Source organism: Balaenoptera borealis (assembly GCF_965194805.1).
Source record: "Balaenoptera borealis genome assembly, chromosome: 4".
NCBI classification, from domain to species: Eukaryota; Metazoa; Chordata; class Mammalia; order Artiodactyla; family Balaenopteridae; genus Balaenoptera; species Balaenoptera borealis.
The window spans coordinates 56,615,926-56,629,031 of NC_138861.1; the positions used below are offsets into that span (position 1 = coordinate 56,615,926).

The following is a 13,106-nucleotide window of genomic DNA, read 5'->3' on the forward strand; positions in this document are numbered from 1 at the left end:
CGGTGTTGAATTTTGTCCAAAGCTTTTTCTGCATCTAATGAGATGACCACATGGTTTTTCTTCTTCAGTTTGTTAATATGGTGTATCACATTGATTGATTTGCGTATATTGAAGAATCCTTGAATCCCTGGGATAAATCCCACTAGATCATGGTGTATGATCCTTTTAATGTGTTGTTGGATTCTGTTTGCTAGTATTTTATTGAGGATTTTTGCATCTATATTCATCAGTGATATTGGTCTGTAATTTTCTTTTTTTGTAGTATCTTTGTCTGGTTTTGGTATCAGGGTGATGGTGGCCTCATAGAATGAGTTTGGGAATGTTCCTTCCTCTGCCATTTTTTTGAAGAGTTTGAGAAGGATGGGTGTAAGCTGTTCTGTAAATGTTTGATAGAATTCACCTGTGAAGCCATCTGGTCCTGGACTTTTGTTTGTTACAAGATTTTTAATCACAGTTTCAAGTTCATTACTTGTGATTGGTCTGTTCATATTTTCTCTTTCTCCCTGGTTCAGTCTTGGAAGGTTATACCTTTCTAAGAATTTGTCCATTTCTTCTAGGTTGTACATTTTATTGGCATAGAGTTGCTTATAGTAGTCTCTTAGGATGCTTTGTATATCTGTGGTGCCTGTTGTAACTTCTCCTTTTTCATTTCTGATTTTATTGATTTGATTCCTCTCCCTCTTTTTCTTGATGAGTCTGGCTAATGGTCTGTCAATTTTGTTTATCTTCTCAAAGACCCAGCTTTTAGTTTTATTGATCTTTGCTATTGTTTTCTTTGTGTCTATTTTATTTATTTCTGCTCTGATCTTTATGATTTCTTTCCTTCTACTAACTTCAGGTTTTGTTTGTTCTTCTTTCTCTAGTTCATTTTGGTGTAAGGTTAGATTCTTTTTTTGAGATTTTTCTAGTTCCTTGAGATAGGCTTGTATTGCTATAAACTTCCCTCTTAGAACTGCTTTTGCTGCATCCCATAGGTTTTGGATTGTCGTGTTTTCACTGTAATTTGTCTCTAGGCATTTTTTGATTTCCTCTTTGATTTCTTCAGTGATCTCTTGGTTATTTAGTAACATATTGTTTAGCCTCCATGTGTTTGTGTTTTTTCTGTTTTTTTCCCTGTAATTGATTTGTAATCGCATAGCGCTGTGGTCAGAAAAGATGCTTGATATAATTTCAATTCTCTTAAATTTACTGAGGCTTGATTTGTGACCCAAGATGTGATCTATCCTGGAGAATGTTCTGTGTGCACTTGAGAAGAAAGTGTAATCTGCTATTTTTGGATGGAATGTCCTATAAATATCAATTAAATCTATCTGGTCTACTGTGTCATTTAAAGCTTCTGTTTCCTTATTAATTTTCTGTTTGGATGATCTGTCCTTTGGTATAAGTGAGGTGTTAAAAGTTCCCCACTATTACTGTGTTACTGTCGATTTCCTTTTTGATAGCTGTTAGCCATTGCCTTATGTATTGAGGTGCTCCTATGTTGGGTGCATATATACTTATAATTGTTATATCTTTTTCTTGGATTGATCCCTTGATCATTATGTAGTGTCCTTCCTTGTCTCTTGTAACATTCTTTATTTTAAAGTCTATTGTATCTGATATGAGTATGGCTACTCCAGCTTTCCTTTGATTTCCATTTGCATGGAATATCTTTTTCCATCTCCTCACTTTCAGTCTGTATGTGTCCCTAGGTCTGAAGTGGATCTCTTGTAGACAGCATATATATGGGTCTTGTTTTTCTATCCATTCAGTGAGCCTGTGTCTTTTGGTTGGAGCATTTAATCCATTCACGTTTAAGGTAATTATTGATATGTATGTTCCTATTACCATTTTCTTAATTGTTATGGGTTTGTTTTTTTTTAGGTTCTTTTCTTCTCTTGTGTTTCCCACTTAGAGAAGTTGCTTTAGCCTTTGTTGTAGAGCTGGTTTGGTGGTGCTGAATTCTCTTAGCTTTTGCTTATCTGTAAAGCTTTTGATTTCTCCATCGAATCTGAATGAGATCCTTGCCAGGTAATCTTGGTTGTAGGTTCTTCCCTTTCATCACTTTAAATGTATCGTGCCACTCCCTTCTGGCTTGTAGTGTTTCTGCTGAGAAATCAGCTTTTAACCTTATGGGAGTTCCCTTGTATGTTATTTGTCGTTTTTCCCTTGTTGCTTTCAATAATTTTTCTTTGTGTTTAATTTTCATCAGTTTGATTACTATGTGTCTCGGCGTGTTTCTCCTTGGGTTTACCCTGCCTGGGACTCTCTCCACTTCCTGGATTTGGGTGGCTATTTCCTTTCCCATGTAAGGGAATTTTCGACTATAATCTCTTCAAATATTTTTCTCAGGTCCTTTCTCTCTCTCTTCTCCTTCTGGGACCCCTATAATGCGAACGTTGTTGTGTTTAATGTTGTCCCAGAGGTCTCTTAGGCTGTCTTCATTTCTTTTCATTCTTTTTTCTTTATTCTGCTCTGTGGTAGCTATTTCCACTATTGTATCTTCCAGGTCACTTATCCGTTCTTCTGCCTCAGTTATTCTGTTGTTGATTCCTCCTAGTGTATTTTTCATTTCAGTTATTGTAATATTCATCTCTGTTTGTTTGTTCTTTAATTCTTCTAAGTGTTCGTTCTTTAATTCTTCTAGGTCTTTGTTAAACATTTCTTGCATCATCTAGATCTTTGCCTCCATTCTTTTTCTGAGGTCCTGGATCATTTTCACTGTCATTATTCTGAATTCTTTTTCTGAGAGGTTGCCTATCTCCACTTCATTTAGTTGTTTTTCTGGAGTTTTATCTTGTTCCTTCATCTGGTACATAGCCCTCTGGCTTTTCATCTTGTCTATCTTTCTGTGAATGTGGTTTTTGTCCCACAGGCTGCAGGATTGTAGTTCTTCTTGCTTCTGCTATCTGCCCTCTGGTGGATGAGGCTATCTAAGAGGCTTGTGCAAGTTTCCTGATGGGAGGGACTGGTGGTGGGTAGAGCTGGCTGTTGCTCTGGTGGGCAGAGCTCAGTAAAACTATAATCCACTTGACTGCTGATGGGTGGGGCTGGGTTCCTTCCCTATTGGTTGTTTGGCCTGAGGCAACCCAACACTGGAGCCTACCTGGGCTGTTTGGTGGGGCTAATGGCTGACTGTGGGAGGGCTTACGCCAAGGAGTAATTCCCAGAACTTCTGCTGCCAGTGTTCTTGTCCTCACGGTGAGACAGAGCCACCCCCTGCTTCTGAAGGAGACCCTCCAACACTAGCAGGTAGGTCTGGTTCATTCTCCTATGGGGTCACTGCTCCTTCCCCTGGGTCCCGATGCGCACACTACTTTGTGTGTGCCCTCCAAGAGTGGGGTCTCTGTTTCCCCCAGTCCTGTTGAAGTCCTGCAACCAAATCCCGCTAGCCTTCAAAATCTGATTCTCTAGGAATTCCTCCTCCCATTTCTGGACCCCCAGGTTGGGAAGCCTGACGTGGGGCTCAGAACCTTCAGTGGGTGGACTTCTGTGGTATAAGTGTTCTCCAGTTTGTGAGTCACCCACCCAGCAGTTATGGGATTTGATTTTATTGTGATTGTGCCCCTCCTACTGTCTCATTGTAGCTTCTCCTTCGTCTTTGGATGTGGGCTATCTTTTTTGGTGAGTTCCAGTATCTTCCCGTCACTGATTGTTCAGCAGTTAGTTGTGATTCCAGTGCTCTCGCAAGAGGTAGTGAGCGCATGTCCTTCTACTCAGCCATCTTGAACCAATCTGCCCAAGTGTATTTTAAAATGCAGGCTTTGAGCAACTAGCTAACCACATTTTAGGATCTTGCGTGGAAACTGAGGAAGAAAATAATTGCGCTCCCGGCTGACACAGCGGTGTGGACTGGAATTACTTGGAAGATCTATCTGCAACAGAGCCTTTGTGTCACTGTACAGTTTTGTGGACTGAGTGAGTTAAAACAACACATAATTTAAGTTGGCTAGAGCTTCTGTATTTTCTAAGACTGCCACGTGCCTTAGGAATACTGTTTTGTCTCCATACTTTGGATGACTTGTTCATTTTTCTCTCCCTCTTTTTCTCTCTGTATATTTATGACCAGAGCAAAGATGTAAAAAAAAAAAAAAAAAAAAAAAAGTTTGTTACTTTGAATAGTCCTAAAAAGAAAAAAAGAAAAAGAAAAAAATCAACCCCCTCCAACGGTCACTTTGTTGTTTTAGAATTTTAGGGGGGAAGTCTGTTCAAATATCAGAAGTTGTAAAATCTAACCAGTAATAAAACCACTTATTGAAACTAAAAAAAAAAAAAAAGGGGAAAAGAACAAAATATCCACCTAGTAATATGTATGAATATTTAAAATACATGCATACAAAACAGTAAGAGCACACACACACAACAAATCCACATTAAATTGCATTAGAATAGTTACTTAAGTGGGGAGCTGGGGAGAAAGGAAGTGGGAACAGGTTATGGGGACAAAAGGAGTAGACAGACAGGGAGATAGACAGATAGATAAGGAGGAGAATAGCCTGGTCCAGGCCAATGATGAAAGGCGGCCATGAACAGGTAAGTATGATTAATTCAACTTCTTTCATATAAATCCCCAAAGTAAGTATTAATAAATAAATAAATAAATAAACAAGATTACATTTTACATCAATCAAATTGACAAATGCAATGATTATGGTAATACCTAGTGCTGACAAGGGTAGTAGGAGGTAGGCACCCTCATGTGTTTCTAGCAGGAGTGCAAATTACAGCTTCTTTAAAGGAGAGTAATATGTTAATATGTGTCAAAAGCTTAAATATGTGCCTATATACACTTAGGGCCAGCAATTACATGTCTAAGAATTTACCCTAATCAAACATATTTACCACAATTTCTATTAAAAATGTTTACATCGTGGTTATTTATGATCATGGAAAAATGAGGAAGAAATGTCAAACAGAGGATTGGCTAAATGAATTCTTGCACAGCCACAGATGGAAAATTATACAACAGCTTTAAAAAGATGTTGTAGAAGGATAATAAATAACATGGGGAAAACAGGCAATAAAACTATATATGGAGTGTGATTTTACTTTTGAAAAATAAATGCATCTATATGTGTCTGTGTGCACAACACACACACACACACACACACACACACACACACACACACACACTACATAAATTAGGAAGACATTCACCAAAATACCAACAGCCATGATTTAGGAGAGCTCGAGTCAGGGATTTTCACTGATTTTATGCGCCTTGAATTTTAATGACTTTATTAGATGAATTCATTTGGTACTTAGGGGAAAAAATTTCTAAAGGAGAAAAAAAAAAGCATATAGTACTTTTCCCTAAGCCAGGTGCTGGGAAAATAGCTAGTTAATCTATTAACCACATTTGTGATACAGCTGAATGATATGCTTGTCTTGGTAACATATTTGAATTTTTAGCAGGGTCTTCTGTAGACAGAGAGCTTGAACCGAAGGAACAACTTCCCAGCTGACGGAGGCTTTGGCAGGTCCACATGGAGAGAGATTTACAAGCAGGTGAGCTTTTCAAAGGTACATAGGTGAGAGGATAAAGGCAGACATTCAGCTCACCAGGAACACTCCTCAGGTTATCCGTTCTGTCTGCTGCCCCTCTACCTATACTCCTAAATCTACAACACAGCACACCCTGAGGGTTTTCAAATGCGGTGACCACCTAGGCTGAGCCTGAAAGCCAAACAGAATTCTCAGATTCCACTCACCCACTGTGACCATTGGCAACTCTCAGCTGCTTGGACTCCCTGGGGTTTTCCTCAGCTCGTGTTAATTAAATGGCTATCGATTTTTCCAGTGATACCTTGAGTCTACTTGTCTATAGAAGCTAAAGACCCAAAGGAGGGACCACCAGCCCAAACCAGGCTTTTGATGGGCGAGTTCCCAGACTTCCTGGCCGCACTGGCACAGCCTGCTCAGATCTGGGCAGTGATTAGCATGGAGGTGCTGGGTAATCTGCGGGCAGCATAAAAAAGGGAGGGGAGGGCAGAGCAGGGAGGGTGCTGGGTGGGGAATGGGGAAAAGAGAGAAAGAATGTACAAATGTACGCCACACGGTCTAGCTAAAATAACTGAGAACGCTAAGAACTGGGCAGAAAGCCAGAAGACTTGTCACTACTTTGTAATCCATAGCTGAAATATTTGGGGGTTCAGATTTGTCAGGAAGAATGGGATCTGTCTGGAAGATCAACTCCCTTGCACTTGTGGCCGGCTTTCTCGGCTGGTATGTGATACTTCTGTTCTGTCATCTGCCTTTGGCATACGCGGCAAGGGTCCAATGAGCAGCACGAATGCCAAACACAGCCAGTTGCCTGCTAGAGCAGAGGCCCACCAGGCAAAACACCACCAGCTGCTTTTTCCTTCCTCTCTCTATTTATCCTTTTCGAGAATGTCCAGAGAGGGAGGGGATTTGGAATACGATTGTCACCTGCTTCACTGGGCCTAGTTTACTCAGGGAACGAACATTCTAGGAGGGCACTCCTGTTGTCCTCCCTTCTGAATGGCTTAAAACACCCCGTGGATACTTCCCAAGTTCCAGTGACAGGTTTTTTTTAAGAAGAATCACTGTTTCAGCACTCATAAGGCACCCAGGTATCTTAGAGAGGAGGTAAGTAAAGACAAGAAAAAGAAGGGTGGGAAAAATAAGATTTGTAATTTTCCTGAGGCCACAGGTAGCCAGGAATTGCTGACAGGGAGTAAATAATAGAAGCTAAATGGAAATCGGGTCACCAGGAAGCCAGAGTCTAGGCATGCCTGTACAATCCTATGCTTTCTCCTTTGTGCAGTGGTTTAAGTCACACTTTTTTCAATCAAAAGTTGTTCCAGAGGGCCTTATATGTGCTCAGCACTGTGGGGAATTCAGAAGGATAAGACATGTCCCTGCCTCAGTAATCAGTCACTTCCTATAATAGACCTTTTAAACTGTCTTTATAGCACTGAAGGTAATGAATTCATATAATGGTAACTATTTGAAATGATCTTATTTATTTGCTTATTTACTGACACTCTTCTCCCATTGAGAACGTTAAGTTCCTGAACCACAGGGCAGTTTTCTGTCAGTTCACTGCAGTATCCCAGCGCCTGGGACGTGGAAGAGCCTCAACAAATATTCGTCGCATGAACAGAATGAAGGAGATGGGAATATCACTTGAAGCAATAAGTCCCCTTTACAAGACACGCAGCAATTAAGTGAGACACGATAATTGCTGTTGAATACCAGAGGTTTGAACATGCGTAAGATTTAAAGGGCAAAACAAAATGGGCAAAGGCAGACTCGTAGGCTGTGCTGGGCCCCCAGACTGAATATGTGATCTGGCAGTGAAATTGGGACTGACCCTCCAGCTCTGGGGGATGTTGGAGGGGCCATGGAAGAAACCAGCTTGACAGTGGCTATTCCAACAGAACAAGGAGGGCTCCTGTTTCCTTGAGGCTTGCAGAACATCAGTTTCATAAATGCCTTTGCCAAGAGGTTCTTCCTGGGCACGGCCAGGCTGGGCTCAGCCACAAGCAGAATATAATGCTGAGACCCAGCAAGTACTGCTTTGGGCCTGGCTGCAAGGGGTCAGCGCTTCACGTCCACAAATGGTTGGGCTGCTCCAGTCAAACAAAATTCCAACAAATAATTAACTTTACAAATTCTTCTGTTCAAATTACAACTTTTAAATCTCAGCCAGGTCAGCATCCTATATGTAAATTTTACAGGTTTTCTTATCATAAGTTTTCCTTCTAAATGTACCTTAATGTTGGCTAAGAAACAAATCATTCCAGATTCTCATCATTTAATCGAAGCATTTAAAGAAAATAAAATGATCTCAACTTGTGATGAATACAGTAAACCGTTCTCTATATTATATTTACTTCTCCATAATATATAAAAGTTGTTTAAAATCAGACACAAATGGCACAAAACCCTTTGTTTACTAATGCAAGCTATTTGATTTTCATTTGCATAAATTGAAAAATAAAGGTACAGATTTGATAATGACAATAGCTGCCTTTTATTGTCCACATACTATGTGTCAGTCATAATATATTTACATTTTCAAACATCTTTTCTAACCTTCATATTAATGGCTTAAAGTAGATAATATTATCCCCATTTTACAGTGGCGGAAACTGAGGCTTAAAGTGGTTAAATGACTTGCCCAAAGCCATACAGCAGTAAGTGGTAGAGTTGAGATTCAACTCACACAAACCTAAAAAATGTTCAGTTGCTTGATTCTTTAAGTTTCAAAATCTAAGACCACACAACAATCAGATATAGAATAAGCTGCAGAAGTTTTTATGTTTGTATTTTTATTTTTTCACATCTCTGTAAGCAGCAGCTAACCCTGCCTTGATTACCAGCTCACTACAGGCAAACATGGACTCTTCTCTTCATATTCTCAGGATCTCGAGCAATGGTCAATAGAGAATGAATGGAGGAGTGGGGGACAGGGAACAGGAAAGGACGATGGGAAGCAAAAATCCAAGTCTCCTAACATACATGGAGGGCTTACAGGTGCCAGGCGCCATCCTAAACGACATGTGTGAATTCACTCATTCAATCTGCACGACAATGGTATATGGCAGATATCACTGTCCCTGCTTCAGCCGTAGGCAATTGAAGCACAAAGTTAAAGAATAGGCTGTTTGAAGTCACAGAGCCAAGACTGGCATCCAGGTGGTTTGGCTCTTGAGCCTACGGTCTCGAGCACTGTATCACCCTCCCGCCCATCTCTGGGTCTGCAGTATGAAGGCAGCACCTGCCATGGGTACACACAGCTCCATCCTCAAACTTTTGCGAACACTGGAAGTTTTAAGTAGACAAAGCAAACACTGATACACATATAAAAACTGGCTAAATTCTGCTCTTTCTCAACTCAAGGTCTACAGTCTTGAGCTACTCATTTTAAACTAATCTTGCACGGTGTGTGTTAGTTTGGTTGTTTTAACTTTTCTTCTTATGGGCTTTTATATCTATGATTTGTGTGTACAGTTCAATAGTCCCACCAGAGTGAAACAGAGGTTGATTGAAAAGAGGAGCAAGACAGGCAAGGAAGAATGTTCTCAGGATGGGCGAGCTCAGTCTAGATCTAGATTTAGATTTAATACCAAGGTTTCTAAGAAGAGGTAATGAAACCACCACTCTGGTAGACAGAATACAGTAAGTCCAGGACAAGTGGTACCTAAGAGCCATGGGGGAAGGGTGCAAGGTCACGTGGTGTTGGGGGGTGGGACAAAGAACATCCATACATGGGTCAAGCTTGGCCATCAGGTTGGGGTTAAGAGATGGGCTGTTAATTCCTAGAAAAGGGTCACCACAGGACAGGTGGCAGGAACGAAAGGAGAACCCCAGTTCTAGGACCTAGCGTCCATGGGGTCAAGAAGGAATGTTGGACCAGATCCAGGTGGTGGCAAAAGAAGCCTAGGGGTTAAGGCAGAAGCCTGAGAGCCAGGCCTAAAAGTGAGTTCTAGGCATTAAGAGGGTGACTGCTCCTTGGCCCTCCCTGCTGTAGGGAAGAGGCAACTTACACATTGCCTGTCTCCGATTTAGACTGGTATAAAAACTGGGTGGTGCTGATCCTTCAGGGAAAGTGATCAAAGCGTCAAACTCTCAAGTTGGGGAGGGCAGAGGAAATGAAGCAGTGACTGGTATGGGACACAAAATGTGATCTATATTTACAATGCTATTCAGTTGAATCAAGCACAAGATTATAACAATAATATTAATATATGCACACATGTGTACACGTTTGTAAGCATATGTATATGTGTGTGTATACACCACAAAACTCAAGGGAAGCGTGGCAGTGACAAAGGCCCCTAAGGATGCAGTTCTCTGGCAGGACTCAGGGCCTTCTTTCACCCCTCCCTGGTTTACCTGCTCCTACCCTTTCATTGAAGAATCACTGTGTCTACGTGCCAATTGGCTCTGCCCCAAATTTCTCACTCCGCCTTATATTCAACATGGCGAGCATGAATATTAATCAGGTAATTTCTGGTAATGAGTTTCCTCAGCACAGTGTTCACTTTCTTTTCGGTTTTGATGGGTCAGTAAAGTGCCAATTGATGCCAGCCAGAACATAAATGACCCTGCCAGGAGGAATCAGTCCAGCAAAACCTGTTGTTATCATAAAATGGCAGGCTCATTTTGAAAAGTTTAGCACTTTCTGGAAGAGCGCTGGTTGACTGACCGATTTCTAAGGTGAAAAGTCACCAAAAATGGTGCAAGCACAAATATTTCAAATAATTCCGACAACGAGAAAGCTTATTTATAAGGAAAGATTATTTGTGCAATCTCAGCATCGAAACAGTATATGGAAATTGATCACAAGTTTATCTTTAATTTTTAAGATCATTCTCCTTCTCCTCTTCTCTCTCTCCCCTTGCTCTCTTTTTTCTTCTCATTTTATGTATAAAAATGCAACCAGGCTGAACTAAAGCAAATTGGTTTAATTCCCTGGAGGGAGCATGAACAAATTTTCCCAGCAACTTTCTACTAAGGCATTTGTGTATGGGTATGTGAATGGAATGTGGAAGCAGTCAGCTACGTAAACCAGTAATCAAATGAAACATTACCCGTTTCAAAGTGCCCTGAAACAGCATTAACATCACCAGTTAAAACACTGGGCTTGGGAGAAAGAAAAGTGGCCAAAAAAGAAAAAAAAGTAAACATGTAGGTGGGACATGTGGTAGGGGTGGAGGTGGTATGGAGGGAAGAATAAAATCCACAGGGAATTAATTCTCTTTCAAAAGCAAATCTGTCGCAGGAGTGCTAGCAGGAGGTCTCTTTGATGGGATAGAAGAAAGGAGTAGGGCTTCCCTGGTGGCGCAGTGGTTGAGAATCTGCCTGCCAATGCAGGGGACACGGGTTCGAGCCCTGGTCTGGGAAGATCCCACATGCCGCGGAGCAACTAGGCCCGTGAGCCACAACTACTGAGCCTGCGCGTCTGGAGCCTGTGCTCCGCAACAAGAGAGGCCGCGACAGTGAGAGGCCCGCGCACCGCGATGAAGAGTAGCCCCCGCTTGCCCCAACTAGAGAAAGCCCTCGCACAGAAACGAAGACCCAACACAGCCCAAAAATAAATAAATAAATAAATTAATTAATTAATTAAAAAAAAAGAAAGGAGTAAAGAATACATTCAATAATTTCATCAAATTGAAATTTCAGCAGTTTACCTAAATTGCCAAACCATTAGACACTTATAAAAGTGCATGCACCCACTTTGAGCCCCTTCTAAAATAACAGGTAAACAGAACATGATTGTAATAAACATTAAGGGTTCTTTTCTCTTTTATAGCTGAGACTTCTGTTGAAACACTGGTCCTTCAGGATCACCAAGGGGTAGGACATTCTTTCATTCCTCAAACAGTTGCTCAACAAACGCTGCACAAATCTGAACTCTTTGTGCAGCCCTTGACGTTGGGGATACAGAAATACAGAAGAATTCTTACAGATCTCAAAGAGATCTATAATGTGACTGGCCCCAGGCCCCGCTCTCCTCACATCCGCATGGCATGCACAGTACCAGTGTTTCCTCTCAGGATGGTTTCCACAGTCCCGTGGACTCTGTCTATGACCACGAGCTGGAGTGGAGACGGCCAGCAGCCTCCTCCACAGAGGACCTTCACCTGACCTTGGAGCTCATTCGGCCTGCACACCTGATGAATACCATACACTTGTTCCCTTTCACCACTTTCCCTCCAAATGATTTTTCTAAAAATCTAACCAAGGACATGCAAGAAAGGAGCCTACAGTCGCTTACAGCTCTGGGTGGCCCCAGATGGCTTGGGGGCAGGGGATGGCTTTCTCAGTGGCCCGGCCGACCGTGGCCCAGTCAGTGATTACCTGCACAGGAGTGGCGGTCTTGGTAGAAGCCGTTCCCACAGGCGGACACGCACTGGCCATGCTGCATCAGCAGGGGAGGCCGGCAGGACGAGCACTCTAGCCCACTGGTGCACACGGAACACTGAGGCTGGCAGGCTGACTCGGACAAGGTTGGGAGGAAGAGGAATGGAATCTCTGATTAGTTCAAGGGCACCACCCCAGTGCCGATTCCTACACAGCCCAATTCTGAGGCTCTGGAGACACAGAGAACAAAACAGGCAGGAAAATAACTCTAGAGCCTTCATTTATGTAGCACATACTTCACGCCAGGCACTGTGCAAAGTGCTTTACATATATGAATACATTTAATCTTCACAACAACTCTACGAGGTAGAGAGTGTTAATCCCAATGTTAATGCTCATAGAGGTTATGTAACCTGCTCGGGGTCAAGGTCACATGAAGCTGGCATTGGAAGCCAGGCAGTTAGGCTCAGGGGTCTATGCTCTTTTCTCCTTATCCAGTTGCCCCCAATATCTTTCTCATTCAACCATTTTACAAGAATATCCCTTATGGCAGAGATATAAATAACTTCCCAAAAGGCTGAATATTATGAATCAGGAGAAAGAGTAGGGAGGAGTGAATAATCACAAAAATAATAAAAGTGGTTGATTTTTATTGAGGCCTGACTACATCCTAGACACTATTCTAGGCACTTTACATGTATTGACACGTGTAATCCTCACAAGACCCTCCTGAGGAAGGTACCGGTATTACCCCACTTTACAGGCAAGAATACTGAGGCACAGAGAGGTTATACTCACAGCCAGGATATGAACCTACACACTCTTAAATGGATAATTAACCCCACGAGTCAGAGATAGGAGAAGAAGTAACTATGATTTGGCCTCAACCAAGCCAAATTCTCCCAGGTACGAGCTCCCTCCCAGATGTACTATAAGAATTCTGATTGCACATGAACCCATTCTGGATCCTCTGGTAACCCACAAGAGATAAGCTCTGTTACCAACTATCTGTGTGATATTAAGCAAGCCAGCTAATTCTCTGGCCCATAGATTTCCCATCTGCAAAATGAGAAAGTTCTCAGAAGTCATCTCGAAGGTTCATGTCAACTCTAAAGTTCTATCTTGGATTATAGGAGGGATTTTTTTTTTAAGATTTTTTGATGTGAACCATTTTTAAAGTCTTTATTGAATTTGTTACAATATTGCTTCCGTTTTAGGATTTGGTTTTTTGGCTGCGAGGCATGTGGGATCCTAGCTCCCTGACCAGGGATCGAACCCGCACCCCCTGCATT

At 41.8% G+C, this 13,106-nt stretch overlaps 1 protein-coding gene across 1 annotated transcript in view; it reads right to left on the reverse strand.

Annotated features, from left to right (window-relative positions):
- The window catches only part of FRAS1 (Fraser extracellular matrix complex subunit 1), a 446,248-nt gene that overhangs the window by 227,898 nt on the left and 205,244 nt on the right, over positions 1 to 13,106 (reverse strand). Inside the window, exon 14 of the mRNA XM_082389317.1 lies at positions 11,812 to 11,946. Within this exon, the coding sequence (XP_082245443.1) occupies positions 11,812 to 11,946 (135 nt within the window). The remainder of the gene's footprint in view (positions 1 to 11,811; positions 11,947 to 13,106) is intronic.